The sequence below is a fragment of the Carcharhinus amblyrhynchos genome, chromosome 1 (assembly GCF_965287045.1).
Source record: "Carcharhinus amblyrhynchos chromosome 1, sCarAmb.v2.hapA, whole genome shotgun sequence".
NCBI lineage: Eukaryota > Metazoa > Chordata > Chondrichthyes > Carcharhiniformes > Carcharhinidae > Carcharhinus > Carcharhinus amblyrhynchos.
The window spans coordinates 145,738,968-145,755,820 of NC_137324.1; the positions used below are offsets into that span (position 1 = coordinate 145,738,968).

At 42.4% G+C, this 16,853-nt stretch overlaps 1 protein-coding gene across 3 annotated transcripts in view; it reads right to left on the bottom strand.

Annotated features, from left to right (window-relative positions):
• Positions 1-6,523: 6,523 nt before the first annotated feature.
• The window catches only part of LOC145350477 (protein regulator of cytokinesis 1-like), a 47,795-nt gene continuing 37,465 nt past the window's right edge, over positions 6,524-16,853 (bottom strand). For 2 of the 3 annotated variants that reach the window (XM_080199690.1, XM_080199680.1), the window contains exon 14: positions 8,521-9,143. In XM_080199690.1, the coding sequence (XP_080055816.1) occupies positions 9,078-9,143 (66 nt within the window). In that variant the 3' untranslated portion in view covers positions 8,521-9,077. Of the gene's footprint in view, positions 6,602-8,520; positions 9,144-16,853 lie in introns of those variants that run through there. The other variant, XR_013888214.1, reaches the window with a different exon arrangement.

The window sequence follows — 16,853 nt, forward strand, 5'->3', positions numbered from 1 at the left end:
CTTAGCCTACACACCTTTGGACAAACAATTTGTAAAAATCCTGGAAACAACAGGATTTGCTATCTATATTTCCTGCATGGCAAGTTTGCCACCCATTGTTGAGTAAGTACCTGTGGCAATGGGATGAGGACCTTACCCAATTAAGGACCTCAATTTAAAGCAGAGACGAGGAGAAATTTCTTCTCTCAAAAAGGTTGTGTATTGGAATTCACTACTCCAGAGCGTGGTGGATGCTGGGACATTGAGTAAATTTAATAATTAAAAATCTATTCGCCTCTTTCTTAAGGGTTTGAAAGGGCAGGAAGGTGGAGTTGAGGCCAAGATGAGACCAGCCATGATTGTATTAAATGGTGGAGCAGGCTCAAGGGGCCAAATTGCCTACTCCTGTTCCTAGTTCTTATGTTTCAATTGGTTGAACGGTGGGAAGGCAACCCATCAGTCTTCCTGCCATCTGCTTGATCGGAGGGAAAGTTGAGAAAGCTTTCTCAGGGATCCCCTCCACTGAACTCGCAATGAGGGAGTGTATTCAATTCTATCCATTGTCTCTCATGTTTGTTTAGCTCAGATACCAGGGATAAAATAACAAAAGATAACTAAAGTTTGTTCCTGCAATTTTGACTGAACAGGTGGCAATTCATTTTGAGGCATTCTGATTCAAATCAGGATCATAGAACATAGAACATTACAGCGCAGAACAGGCCCTTCGGCCCACAATGTTGTGCCGACCAGTTAAAAAACAATGACCCTCTAACCTAAACCAAACCCTTTCCATCCATAAACCTATCCACGGATCTCTTAAACGCCCCCAAACTAGACGCATCCACAACTGCAGCAGGCAGGGCATTCCAATCCCTCACCACCCTCTGGGTAAAGAACCTACCCCTGACATCCGTCCTATAACTACCACCCCTTAATTTAAAGCTATGCCCCCTCGTGCTAGCTTTCTCCATCCGAGGAAAAAGGCTATCACTGTCCACCCTATCCAAACCTCTGATCATCTTATATGTTTCAATAAGGTCCCCTCGCAGCCGCCTTCTTTCTAATGAGAACAACCTCAAATCCCTCAGTCTCTCCTCATAGGACCTCCCCTCCATACCAGGCAACATCCTGGTAAACCTCCTCTGCACCCTCTCCAAAGCCTCCACATCCTTCCTATAATGTGGGGACCAGAACTGCACACAATACTCCAAGTGCGGACGCACCAGAGTTTTGTACAGTTGCAACATGACACTGCAGCTCTTAAATTCAATCCTCCTACCAATAAACGCCAAGACACCGTATGCCTTCCTAACAACCCTATCTACTTGATTCCCAACTTTCAGGGATCTATGTACACATACACCTAGATCCCTCTGTTCATCCACACTATTCAGAGTCCTACCGTTAGCCCTATACTCTACACAACCATTATTCCTGCCAAAGTGAATTACCTCACACTTTTCCGCATTAAACTCCATCCTCCACCTCTCGGCCCAGCTCTGCAACTTGACCAAGTCTCCCTGTAGACTAAGACACCCTTCCTCACTATCTACCACACCTCTGACTTTGGTGTCATCAGCAAATTTACTAATCCACCCAGCTATACCCTCATCCAGATCATTTATAAAAATTACAAACAGCAGTGGCCCCAAAACAGATCCCTGAGGCACACCACTCGTAACTGAACTCCATGTCGAATACTTACCATCAACCACTACCCTCTGTCTCCTATCCGCCAGCCAATTCCTAATCCAATTTCCTAAATCACCCTCAATCCCATACATCTGCAATTTCTGCAGAAGGCTTCCATGGTGAACCTTATCAAATGCCTTACTAAAGTCCAAATACACCACGTCAACTGCCTTACCCCCATCCACCTCTTTGGTCACTTTCTCAAAAAACTCAATAAGGTTAGTAAGGCACGACCTACCCTCCACAAAACCATGCTGACTATCTCTAATCGTTTCATTACTCTCCAAATAACTATAAATCCTATCCCTAATAATTTTTTCTAAAACCTTACCCACAACAGAAGTAAGACTCACCGGTCTATAATTCCCGGGGAAGTCTCTGTTCCCCTTCTTAAACAATGGGACAACATTCGCTAACCTCCAATCTTCTGGCACTATAACGGTGACCAACGACGACCTGAAGATCAGAGCCAGAGGCTCTGCAATCTCCTCCCTTGCCTCCCAGAGAATCCTAGGGTAAATCCCGTCCGGCCCAGGGGACTTGTCTATTTTCAAACCCTCAAGAATAACTAGCACATCCTCCTTGTCAACTGCAATACTGTCCAGTTTACAACCCTGTAACCCAGTGTTCTCCACAGCTACATTGATGTCCCCCTGCGTGAACACCGAAGAGAAATATTGGTTCAATGCCTCTCCAATCTCTTCCGGTTCCACACACAAATTCCCACTGCTGTCTCTAACTGGCCCTAATCTTGCCCTAACCAACCTTTTGTTCTTAACATATCTATAGAACGCCTTAGGATTCTCCTTTATCCTATCAGCCAAAGTCTTCTCATGTCCTCTTTTAGCCCTTCTTAACTCTCTCTTTAACTCCCTCCTAGCCAATCTAAAGCTCTCTAGTGCACTATCTGAGCCCTCAAGTCTCATCCGGACATAAGCCTCCTTTTTTTTTTAACCAGCGAATCAACTTTCCTAGTGCACCACGGTTCCCTTGCTCGACCAATACCTCCTTGCCTGACAGGGACATACATATCAAGACAGATCAAGATACAGATCAAGATACATATCAAGATACAGATCACACTGTTTAGAATTGCCAAGCTTCCAACCCCCTATTGGTATTCTTACCTGTAAGAATACCAATAGAAAATCAGACAATATAACCCCAGCACTTCTCCAGTGACTGAGAAAATTTGGAAAGAATGTAAAACATTCTCAGACCAGACAATTCCTTGTGTTTGGCTTTTCCTCTCAATTAAAATGAGAAAATATTTCTTTAAAATGAGTAGATTTTATGGTTATTGGAAACTTTGATTCTCTATGTGGGAAAAGGCCATACTCTTCAAGAGGAATTCTTAATAAAGTCTGGGTTTCTTCACTCCTTCCATTGATTTGATTTGATAATGTCTGGAGCTAGGTAATTTGCTCACCCTCTGTAAATAGAAAATGGTGTTCATGTGAATGACATAAAAAGGACAAAGAGGAAATTAATTAAAACAGTCACATAAATAAAAAATGGAAACTTCAGAAAGCAATAAGCAATGCCAAGGATTTCACATATTCACAATTGATTATTTTGCAAGGAACTAAAGTGAGCTGCATTTTCATATATTAGAAAATATGCAAAACAAATAGTATTTTTATAATATTTTTGTGTAGGATGTGTATTTAATGATATTGTTGAATAAAATTGACTATGTGGTTTTGCAGATTGTCCCACTGTACTAGGCATTCTATTGGATGAGCCTGTGTGTGAGGATGGTTAGGTACTCTGCCATGAGTAGAACGGCTATTATAGTCAGGTAGGACAGGAGGCAGGTCCATGGGTGGATTTGGATATTCGAACCCCAATCCCACAGATCTTCTCATCATGTAATGACTTTAATTTCACTAATTTCCTCCTTTACTTCCCATTTGCTGTACCTCTTTGACAAAGGTCTTGTGTGTGGTGATCAATTGTGCCCTAATTTGTTGAAGTCTGTTGGGCAGAAATGTCATCCCGGTACCAAACCTTTCAAAATATCTCCCCAAATTTTGCTTCAATTTCTCACTAACGTTTATCAGTGTTTGTTCTCTTCTTTTATGTCAACTATCCCAACTAGTCCTACCCAGGCAGGAATATATGGCTTAATACAGAAGGTAATGTTGGGAATGCTACATGTTTCTACCCGTATTGATATTTGGCTACTGAGGTCATGATACAATGTTCCCCCTCCTCCTTGTAGGCTATTTGGGTGCTTTCCCTTTCCAGATTGCAAACCTCCAGTGTACAATTTAGATCGGTGGTTGTCCCGAATCCATACAGGATGTGTTCATTTTGTTATACCGGATATGGGCATACAATTGTTTTGTCTGTGTATACACATTTGTCCAGACTGGTGCCAATGAGCTTCCCCTGTTTCTCAGGGGAGGGTTCCCTGATATCCCATCCATAAGCCTCCTTGGATAATTCCTATGTTTTCTGCCGCAAAGAGCCTTAACCCAACTTTGGTTTTTAAAACTACTGGGATCCCTAATACCATCCCTAGTGCGGTTCCTGGGATACCTCAACAACGATCGTTTGACCAGACCATGATGAGTTGCCACAATTAGTAGTTATTGATATTGGAGTATGTTGGTCCCCGATAAAGATGTTCAATCTGTTCTTCACTGATCCAGGACAGAACTTTCTCCCTGTTAACCTGGTTGAGGTTCTCTCTTAACTGCTTGACCATCCATTGTCCATTGACACTACACGGTTCAGTTCTGTTGCCTGGCATCACCTTCCACCCTCCCTTGTGCGATCTGATTAATAGTCTGGGCATGTCCCTCTAGCACAGTAACCATACGGTTACTGGCTCTGTCCCCAGCTTCTTGCCAAGCATTCTTGTGTAGACTGTTCAAGGTCTGTTTAACTTGTCGGGTAGGACTCAGTTATTGTCCAAATCAGCCAGATCCAGCACTTTAATGGTGGATACCCCTGCCCAGTATGTAGTTGCTAAATCATTCAGGATTCCCTCCTCCTGTGCCTTTTTGATGTTGGTGATTCTTCTCCTTCATCTGGTCCAGTTTTCTTACTTAACAATCTTTGGGTCAAGTTGAGGTATTATTTCCTGAGTGGGGCGGGAACAACAGTCCGGTAACTGTGTTCTGGCTAAGTCCACTACTACAGGCCCAATTCGTAGTAGGTGTTGTGTTTTCTCCAGGTGTTTTAATATCAAGCCATTTTGGGTCCCTGGTATACTTTTAGGACCAGTAGGGCGGGGTGTGCTGGCTGTAATCCGTTTTCAATTGTGTAGTGGATGTATTTGCCCTGAATTATTTTACTGGGGCATCTCTGTCCTAGTTCTAGCCCTTTCTTCGGGGCCATATGTCAGGCAAGCTTTGTATAGGTCCACTAATCACTGGTCAGGGTTGCCCTTAAGGAACAACAATCGGAGCGCCCACTGTCCTTTTTTGTATGCTGCCCTCTGATTGTTACACTCATAGGCAATACTCTTATTGGGGTATACCCATAGGATACTGTCCTCACACTTGCCTGTGTCCAATGGGGCAAACCACATGTATCCTGGGCATCACAAGTTGATCCTCTGTTCTTCAGTTCATGTGTAGTCTGTGGTCCTAGGCTGCTGTGGGATTCTGGGATGATTAATCCCAGATGGCAGAGCCACATGTAGTTCATTCTGAAGAGATCAGAGTCGTATTTGTTATTTTAATTGAATATCTGGTTCCCCCCACCTTTTTTTTTTCAGATTTCCTCCTCCCCCCCAATTTTATACTTAAAGTCAAGGTTGGGCTTTGCTCTGTAAAGTGTCAGTGGTTTGAATTAGGGCAGATGGGATTCATTTTTCCTGATTTGGTGAATTTTGGGGTGTTTATCAGTTTGACAGCCTGCTCCCAAGCGTGAATCATTTTCTGGATAGCCCAGGCTATTTTCACAGTAAGCCTACTTGTGACAAAAATAAGTAAATAAAAATAAATAAATAAACACATTGTGTATATTGCTGTCAGGGTCATAATTCTCACACTTTGCATCAGGTGTCTGTGGCATGGGCTATCAGGGTGCAAATCCATATAGATCAGTGATGTGGGTCTAATTGGGGTCTATTTATTTGACTGAAAACCCTAATAAACTGGTTCCAGAGCCAATTTGTGAATGCTGTTGAATGGTCTTCTAGCTTTTGTTGGTAAGCAGTAAGGCCATTCACTGTTGGGTTGTCCCTATTGTATTTGATGGCAGTCAGAAGGACTGCCACATTTTGGGAGTTGGCTAGAGCAGAGTGGATTCACCTCCTCTGCCTCATCTAGCCTATTTCATATACAGTACTGGGTCATGTTCTCAAAAAGCACACTTAAGCCCTGATGGTTTGAACACCCCGATCACTTTTGCGATGACAGCGAGCTGGGGCATTGCAAGTGACACTGGGGTTATGTCTGTCCTGTCTGCAGATGGTGACTGGATTCTGTTCAGGAGGTGCAGTTGGTTTTGCCTCTTGGAATGGGGGGCCCCTGTTGGCAGTGGGCCTTGCCATCACTAGTCAGATGCATCCTCTTCTAATATCTGCTATGCCATCCTGAGTCACTATCTCTGGAATGTGTGGTGAAGGTATTCATTACTCTTTTAACAGCCAATTGGGACTGTAATCTATCTACCACAGGCATTTGCTATGGTTTGTAGCGCAGGTCTTGTTTTCTTTCCCTCTAAGACTTTTACCACAGCCTGCTGATTGCCTAATTAGAGGCAGGGAAGTTAAAATGCAGCAACAGCAGAATCTTTCTCACAGAGCATGCTGTGTTTTGATGTGCCTTCTTATAGTGGACCACGAATTGACTCATATGTGTGAGGTTGACATGGTTCGTCTCTTTTATTGCTACTCAGTTCTAGCTGGTGGATATGCATGGTGGTGCCCACTCCATCCTGCTGTAATTTTATTAGTTGACTATAAAGGCACCTGGGTAAAACAATGCAACAAACTTTTAAATATAGTTAGTCATAAATTACCTACTACATGGACATTTTTTGTATAATTTTATTTTGGGCTCAGCACTACAAAACAGACAACTGCTATTGCACCTGAAGAGTGGATCAACGCTGACACTGTCATCATAAGTTACCTATTGACCCTTACACCTAGAATTGTCAGCCATCTCAACTTCTCTGCCCCTCTCACCTACTCTAAATCTGTCTCCTTCTGAGCTTGCTGCACTTTGCTCACTTTAGGTCCAACACTGAGTTTGTCATTAAACCTGCTGACAAGGGTGATACTGTCATTGTCTAACATACATAGCACAGTACAGGCCCTTTGGCCCTCAAAATGTTTGCCAAGCTCTGTCCAAACCCAGGATCAAGCTATCCCATTCCCTATCATTCTGGTGTGCTCCATGTGCCTATCCAATAACCACTTGAAAATTCCTAAAGTGTCTGATTCCACTATCACAGCAGTCTATTCCACATCCCAACCACTCTAGTAAAGAATCTACCTCAGACATTCCTCCTATATCTCCCATCATGAACTTTATAGTTATGCCCCCTAGTAACAGCTACAGCCACACGAGGAAATAGTCTCTGCACGTCCACTACCTACCCCCCTCATCATCTTATAAACCACTATTAAGTCACCTCTCATCCTCCCCCAAATCAAGAGAAAAAAGCCCCAGCTCCCTTAACCTTTCCTCATAAGACCTACTCTCCAAACCAGGCAGCATCCTGGTACATCTCCTCTGCACTCTCTCCAATCTTCCACATCCTCCTTATAGTGAGGTGACCAGAACTGCATACAATATTCCAAAATGTGGTCTCATCAAGGTCTGGTATAGTTGCAGCATAACCTTATGGCTGTTGAAACTCAAAGCCCCTGTTAATAAACACTAACACATTATAAGCCTTCTTCATAGCACTATCCATTTGAGTAGCAACCTTCAGAATCTGTGGATATGAACCCCAAGATCTCTGTTCCTCCACATTCCTCAGAACTCTGCCATTGACCCTATAATCAGCATTCAAGTTTGTCCTACCAAAATTAATCACGTCACACTTAATTGGGGTTAAACTCCATCTGCCACTTTTCTGCCCAGTTCTGCAACCTCGCAATGTCTCTTTGCAGCCTACAAGAGCCCTCTACCTCAGCCACTACTCCAATCTTGGTGTCATCAGCAAAGTTACTAACCCACCCTTCAGCCCCTTCTTCCAAGTCATTGATAAAAATCATAAATAGCAGAGGACCCAACACTGATCCTTGTGGTACATTGCTGATAACTGGCCTCCAGTCTGAAAGTTTTCCCCACCACCACCGTCTATGAGACAGCCAGTTACTTATCCAATTGGCCAAATTTTCTTCTATCCCATACCTCCTTACTTTCTTCATGAGCTTACCATGGGGAACCTTATCAAACACCTTACTAAAATCCATGTATATGACATGAACTGCTCTACCTTGGTCTTTGCGCTTAGTTACCTCCTCAAAAAATTCAATCAAATTTGAGACAGGACTTGCCCCTCATGAAACTGTGCTATCTTGGAAAAATGCAGTTTAATCCAGATGGTCATAAATCCTGTCAGGACCTTTTCCATGAACTTACTGACCATTGAAGACTATTACCAGGGTCATCCCTATTTCACAATTATCTGCAAAATTAGCAATGTATCAAAACCAAATCCTTCACACTGTCACTCGTTGCTGTAACAACTTGCTTTGGATCACTGGCACAAGACCCAGACATCACCCAAACTTGATCAGGCCATCTACATGCACAATGTTCTTTAGATAAGCATGTGGCAAAAGTCTTCATGGTGTAAGACTTCATGGGGTCAGTTTTCCAAGAGATTGATCTATGAGATACTTGCAAAAAGATTTTTATTATACATGTGGTTTTACAATCCAAAACAGTTATTCAATTCTCAAGACACCTTTACTAGAAGAAAGTCACTTCTGCTATAAAATGATTAACAAGTAACTGTATATTTACAAGTTGTAAAGCATTTGTGCTGGTAAATCAAGCCACCTGATGTTTTGCAGGTAGCAGTTCTGTTACATGTATTCTTTCCCTCCCAAAATCCAATCCTTTATTTTTTAAAAAAATCTCCTCACTGCCAGTGAAAGCTCCCAAAATCCAGTAGCAAGATTTATTTTTGGTCTAATAGCAAGCACTTATCAAGACATAATTCAGTTAAATTAAAACCAATACAACAACTGAAATTTGAATATATTTTAGAGACTTGAGGGATAGATGCAAGAAGACAACAATAACAAACGGATCAGGTCCAATATATTAAAAAGATATAGAATTGCATTCTAACATGGTTTGCCAATTTTTGCCTCTTCCTTATGCAAGGTCCTCTACCTTCATTGTGCAATTGTTCTGTTCAATTAAGAACCATGCAGAATCAGGTCTTCTGAACTGGGAGCCATTAAGTAGATAGAAGATATCTTAAGGATTTTCAACAGTTGTAGAATTAAGCTGTCCACTGACATTAGATTTTCTGGTAAAGTCACGCTGAGATAAAAAGAAAAGTTTTAGGTAGATACAATTCTGCACAGAACAATCCAAGCATTACAGCTTTCAAATTACAGGAATTAGTGGATTAAAAAACAATTTGCATCCAAACAGTTACCTGCAATTGATAAAGCACAAATGCTAACTGCCAAAACACAACGAAAATGTGACAAGTGATATACAGGCTAATCTTAAGGTATAAAGTTGACCAAAGACAATATGACTATGTTGATATGAAACATTTGACTAATTTCTGAAAATATCAATACAAGATTCTGTATTAGTATTAATGGCCAAGGAGTCATTCTTCATTAGTATTGATGGCTATACTAAGGAGTCAAATTGGGAAGATGAAGCTATGCCTGTACAGAAATTAACACAGAAAATAGTAAGAAGTTATAAACAGCATGTTTTTGGACATATAATGCCGCAAAAGATATACTGAGTCAAGGATGCATTGCTACCTCCTGATCAAATTAAGTTACACAAGAATAGCCACGAACCAGTGACATTTCAAGATTTGTTATTCTACTCTAATGACCATTAAATCATAGAATCCTTAGAGTATAGAAGGAGGCCATTCAGCCAGAGTCTCTAATAACTCAGAACATCTTACCCAGGTCCACCACCTGCCCTGTCCGCACAATCACATGCATTTACCTCACTAATCCCTGACCTACACATTTTGGGACACCAAAGAGCAATTTAGCATGGCCAATCCACTTATTCTGCTCATCTTCAGACTGTGGGAGGAAATCCAGATCATAAATAGTCCTACTTTTGACCTATTGCATTGCATCCAGAAAAGGCAAGTTAAAAAGGCTCGTTTATGGAAGGTGCTGGACTTTGCCTAAAAATAGCTGGGTGCATTGACCTTCAAGCTTTCTTGAAGGTCAACCCATGGAAAATGACACTGGCCCGGATGGGGTGCCTGAACATGCACTCAGATCCTGCGCAGATCAGCTGGTGGGGGTATCCAAAGACATCTTCAACCTCTCTTTACAACAATCTAAAGTCCCTATCTGCTTCAAGACAATCTTCCTGGTACCCAAGAAAAACCAAGTAGTGTGCCTTAATGACTAATGACTAATCGGCCAGTGGCTCTGACATCCATCATTATGAAGTGCTTCGAAAGAACAGTGGTGGCACAAATCAATTCCAGCCTTCCGGACTACCTGGGCCCACTACAGTTTGCCTACCATTGCAACATGTCCACAGCAGATGCCATTTCCCTGCCTTGCACTCAACCCTGGAACACCTAAATAACAAGGACATCTATGTATTGTTTACAGCTCAGCCTTTAACACCATTATTCTCACAAAACTCATCTCCAAACTCTGTGGCCTGGGCCTCGGCACTTCCATTTGCAACTGGATCCTGAACTTCCTAACTCACAAACCACAACCAGCAAGGGTAGACAACAATCGCCTCCACAATCATCCTCAAAACCAGTGCCTCATAAGGTTGTGTTCTCAGTCCCCTACTATGCTCCTTATATACCTATGACTGTAGCAAAATACCCCTCCAACTGAATTTTGAAATTCTGCTGTCAACACCACTGTAGTGGGTTGATCTCAAACAATGACGAGACAGTACAGGAATGAGATAGAGAATCCGGTGAACTGGCATGGCAACAAGAATCTCCCTCAATGTCAACAAAAAGAAGGAGATTGTCATCGACTTCAGGAAGCGTAAAGGAGAACGTGCTGGATGTTCTCTCTTCTACCTTCTTCCTTCGGGAAAAGGATACACAAGTCTGAGGTCATGTACCAACCGACTCAAAAATAGCTTCTTCCCTGCTGCTGTCAGACTTTTGAACGGACTTACCTTGCATTAAGCTGATCATCCTCTACACCCTGGCTATGACTAATAGTACATTCTGCACTCTCTCATTTCCTTCTCAATGAATGGTATATTTTATCTGTATAGCATGCAAGAAACACCACTTTTAACTATGTTAACACATCTGACAATAATAAAATCATATGAAATCAATGGTAGCGGGTAGGAGAAATAGGGTCAATTGCTTACTGACCAAATTGGAGGAAACAGAACCAGACATATGAAAATGGATTGGTCTTGGGCCAGAATTGGCACAAGCCAATTGGAAAGAGATGCTATTGCTCCGAAGTATTGGGCAAGGATCAGTTAGGCTGAAAGCCCCTCTTCCAAAATGAGTTACTGAACGGGACAATTCAGCATTGGAAGCTTGCAAGCATAGTTTAAAACCAAAAGGACTAATTTTTTTTTGCCTGGGGTAGGAAGGTTTAGTTCCTAGATGGTACATAAAGCAGGACAAAAACAAATAGTAATTTGGTAGTAGAATATTAGTGAGAAGTAGTAAGTTGTCAAAAGCTTTTTGTTGTGCATTTGTCAGGGCAAGTCAGAGGAATAATGAGAAAGGAACAATAATTTATAATTTTTAAGAAAAAAGGGAAGTGGTCACACAGATTAGGATCAGACAGGCAGGCAGATGGATCAGGCAGGTTGTGTAGGAATTCAGCATCAATCTGACTTAATTGGTTTTCCATTTCATACTGGTGAGTTCAATGGTTCCTCAGGGGAGTGTGGCAAAGTCTAACAGCATGAGTGTGGAGGAAGAAATTGGAAGAGTGCTAATTGGGATCAGACAGGCATTTTGTAATAAACATGAATCTGGATGGTGTTGCCTCCCTGGTGCCAGGGGAGCTGCAGACTATACTTCAGAGAAGGGCAAAGCTGGAGGTTGTGGTCATAATCAGTACCAGCAGATAGGAAGGAGGATGACATATGAAAGCAGATTTTAGGAGAGTTAAGAAAATGAAAAAGCAGGACGCCAAAAGTAGTGAAGTGCCAATTACTAGCAAGCATAGGAATAGAAGAACAGTTGGACATGAGTGCAGCATTAATGTACGGCGGGGGGGTGGGGGCGGTGGTTGGTGACGATGACATCAGACCAGTTCTGGGGTGGGTGGGATCTCAGAGTCAGGGTCTTACAGCATGGAAACAGACCCTTTGGCCCAATTTGTTCATGCTGCTTTTTTTTTTTTAAAAACCCCTAACCTAGTCCCAATTGCCCGCATTTGGCCCATATTCCTCTATATCCATCTTACTCTTAGGAACTCAGGGATACAGACTGGGAGAGGCTGTTTGAGGGCAAGTCCATGTTCGGGATGTGGGAGTCTTTCAAGGGAAAACTGAAATGGTTGCAGGAAAGACGTGCCAGTTAAGAGGAAGGATGGGAAAGGTAGAATTAGAGAGCTGTGGATTACTAGAGATATTGAGGATTTGGTCAGGAAGAAACGAGAGGCGTATGTTAGGTCTAAGCAACTGGGAACGTAGAGAGTATTGGAGGAATACAGAGAGAGTAGGAGGGAGCTCAAACGGGGAGTTAGAAAGGCAAAAAGGGGGCATGAAATGGCTTTGGCAGACAGGATTAAGGTAAATCCAAAGGCATTTTACTCCTGTCAGGAACAAAAGGGTGGTTAGAGGAAAAAAAAAATCGGTCCTCTCAGGGACAGAGGAGGGGAACTGTATTTAGAGTCCGAGAGAATGGGGGAGATCCTGAATGAATACTTTGCGTCGGTATTCACGAAGGAGAGGGGCTTGATGTCCAGGGAGGGAGCTGTAGACCAGATGAAGGAACTATCCATTACGAGGGAGGAAGTGTTAGGGCTTTTAGGTAGCATTAAAACTGATAAATCTCCAGGGCCTGATGGCATTTATCCTAGGCTGCTTAGGGAGACGAGAGAGGAAATTGCTGGGCCTCTGACACAAATCTTTGGCTCTTCTTTGGACGCAGGTGAGGTCCCAGAGGACTGGAGGATAGCGAACATGGTACCGTTGTTTAAAAAGGGTAGTAGGATAACCCTGGTAACTATAGGTCGGTGAGTTTGACGTCAGTGGTAGGGAAGTTGATGGAGAGGATTCTTAGGGATAGGATGCATGCGCATTTAGAGCGTTGCGATCTGATTAGGGATACGCAGCATGGCTTTGTTAAGGGGAAGTTTTGCCTTACGAATCTGGTAGAATTTTTTGAGGTGACAAAAATCGTTGACAAAGGACGAGTCATTGATGTCGTCTACATGGATTTCAGTAAGGTGTCTGACAAAGTCCCTCATGGTAGGTTGGTGGAAAAGGTTAAGGCTCATGGAATACAAGGACAGGTATCAAGATGGATTGATAACTGGTTTGGTAATAGGAGACAGTAGTAGTGGAAGGGTCCTTTTCTAGCTGGAGGTCTGTCACCAGTGGTGTGCCTCAGGGCTCAGTACTGGGACCTCTTCTATTTGTAATATACATAAATAACTTGGAAGACGGAGTACGTGGTGTGATCAGCAAGTTTGCAGATGACACTAAGATGGCTGGACCGGCAGACAGTGAGGAGCAGTGTCAGGCAATACAACAGGATATAGATAGGCTGGTATATTGGGCAGATAAATGGCAGATGGAATTTAATCCTGATAAATGTGAGGTGATGCATTTTGGGAGAAATAATGTAGGAGGGAGTTATATGATAAAGGGTAGACCTATAAAGAATATAGGAACACAGAGGGACCTGGGAGTGCAAGTGCACAAGTCTTTGAAGGTGGCAGTACAAGTGGAGAAGGTTGTGAAGAAAGCTTATGGTATGTTAGCCTTTATAGGAAGAGGTATAGAGTACAAGAGCTGGAGTCTAATGTTGCAGTTGTATAGAACGTTGGTTAGGCCGCATTTGGAGTACTGCATCCAGTTCTGGTCGCCTTACTACCGGAAAGATGTGGAGACCTTGGAGAGAGTGCAGAGGAGGTTTACCAGGATGCTGCCTGGTATGGAAGGATTGGGTTAGGAGGAAAAATTGGGCAAATTGGGGCTGTTTTCCCTAGAAAGACAGAGACTGAGGGGAGATCTAATAGAGGTATATGAGATTATGAAGGGTATAGATAGAGTAAACAGTGGTAAGCTTTTTCCTAGATTGGAAACGCACATTACAAGGGCCGAGGTATAATTCGGATATTAGAGGGAGGTTTTTCACAGAGGGTAGTGGGGCTATGGAATGCTCTGCCAAGCAAGGTGGTGGAGGCAGGCACGCTGCAGTTGTTTAAGAATTGCTTAGATAGGCACATGAGTGGGATGGAGATGGAGGGATATAGGAGACTGTATATAGGAGATTAATTGCAAATATTTAGCCACTTTAGGGCAAAGTTACTATAGCATCTGATTCCAAAACAAAACATTTTTGGCTGCATAAATACTGACAATTGAGTATATATCTGAGTTTTGATGTTATGCAAAAAATGCTTGAAGGTGAAAGGAGGAAATTTAGGTGCCTATTTACATGAATCAGAAGATGAATTCATAGGCAGAAACAGCCAAATGAAACTTGCAACTTAAATAGTATAGTTGGAAGCTAACCGGTAAGAAAAGTTTGGATCAGGAGATTATGGCCAACTTCAGATACCAAAATCATGAAATATTGGTCTTAAGGGTACAGATCAGATTTACCAAAATATGAATAAAATGTTTGTTCAAGGACAGTGGGTTTAATTAATAATATAACAACCATGATCATTACAAAATGTTTAACCCAATTTCACAGCTGGCCATGCTGGGATATCTAGGTTTAGTGCAGGAATTGTGGTCACTAATTTACTGTTTCCCACCATCTTGATTGCTCATCTTGCAAGTGCTGCAGTTCACTTTTGCTATCAATCCATCAATCACAATAAGACTACATCCAAACACCACCTTACATCACCTCCCATCTGTCTAGCCTTTAGCCTCTATTTATCATTTTTTCATTCACCCAATTCCTCAAAAAGCACCTACCCCCACTTCCACTTTAATGCTTAATAAAAACATTACTCACTCTTGTGCAGGTGTGGCCTTCATTTCCATCCAAGGTATGGTGCTACCCCATAGCACCAGTGACCCAGGTTCAATTCTAGCCTTGAAACTGTCCATGTGGAGTTTGCACAATCTCCACATCTGCATGGGTTCTCTCTGGGTACTCCAATTTCCTCCCAGTTGAAAGATGTGCAGATTGAGGGACAATTTAGCATAGCCAACCAATGTCCCAAGATGTGCAGTATAGGTGAATTAGCAGGGCAAATACATGGGCTTATGGGGGTACACATGGTTGGGATGCTCTGTCAGACAGGTAGTGCAGACACAATATGCCAAAGAGCCTCTGTGTTGTAAAATTGACTCCACAATATAGAGTTGGCACAAATGGGACTTGGCACGAGAGGTGTGCCACAGGGATCAGTGCTAGGACCTCAGCTGTTTACAATTTATAGAACCATAGAACATCACAGCACAGAAATAGGCCTTTTGGGCCTTCTTGGCTATGCCAAACCATTTTTCTGCTAGTCCCACTGACCTGCACTTGGATCATATCCCTCCACACCCCCCTCATCTATGTACCTGTCCAAATTTTTCTTAAAATGTTAAAAGTGAGCCCACTTTCACCACTTCATCTGGCAGCTCATTCCACACTCCAACCACTCTGTATGAAGAGGCCCCACCTCATATTCCCTTTAAACATTTCCCCCTTCACCCTTAACCCATGTCCTCTAGTTTTTTTCTCCCCAGCCTCAGGTGAAAAAAGCCTGCTTGCATTCACTCTATCTATACCCATCATAATTTTATACACCTCTATCAAATCTCCCCTCATTCTTCTACACTCCAGGGAATAAAGTCCTAACCTATTCAACCTTTCTCCGTAACTCAGTTTCTCAAGTCCCAGCAACATTCTTGTAAACCTTCTCTGCACTCTTTCAACCTTAATATCCTTCCTATAATTAGGCACAATACTCTAAATTCAGCCTCACTAATGTCTTATACACCCTCATCATAACATTCCAACTCATACTCAATACTTTGATTTATAAAGGCCAATATATCAAAAGCACTCTATGACCCTATCTACCTGTGATGCCACTTTTAGGGAATTATGTATCTGTATTCCCAGATCCCTGTTTTACTGCAGTCTTCAGTGTTCTACCATTTACCTTGTATGTTATACCTTGATTTCTCTTTCCAAAGCGCAATACCTCACTTGCCTGCATTAAACTCCATCTACCATTTTTCTAGCTAGTCCAAATCCCTCTGCAACTTTGAAAACCTTCTTCATTGTCCACTGCACTTCCAATCTTTGTATCAATGGCAAATTTGCTGATCCAATTTACCACATTATCATCTAAGTCATTGATATAGATGACAAACAATGGACCCAGCACTGATCCCTGTGGCACACCATTAGTCTCAGGCCTCCACTCAGAGGCAATCCTCCACTACCACTCTATGGCTTCTTTCATTGAGCCAATGTCTGATCCAATTTGCTACCTCTCCATGTATACCTAGCGACTGAACCTTCCTAACTAAACTCCCTTGCGGGACCTTGTCAAAGGCCTTACTGAAGTCCATGTAGACAACATCCACTGCCTTCCCATCATCCACTTTCCTGGTAACCCCCTCAAAAAAAACTAATAGATTGGTTAAACATGACCTACCACACACAAAGCCATGTTGACTCTCCCTAATAAGCCCCTGTCTGTCCAAATAATTGTAGATCCTATCTCTTAGTACTCCTTCCGATAATTTACCTACTACTGATGTCAAACTAAATGGCCTATAATTTCCTGGATTACTTTGAGCCTTTAAAAACAATGGAACAACATGAGCTATCCTCCAATCATCCAGCACCTCATCTGTGGATACCGACATTTTAAATTATCTGCCAGGGCCCCT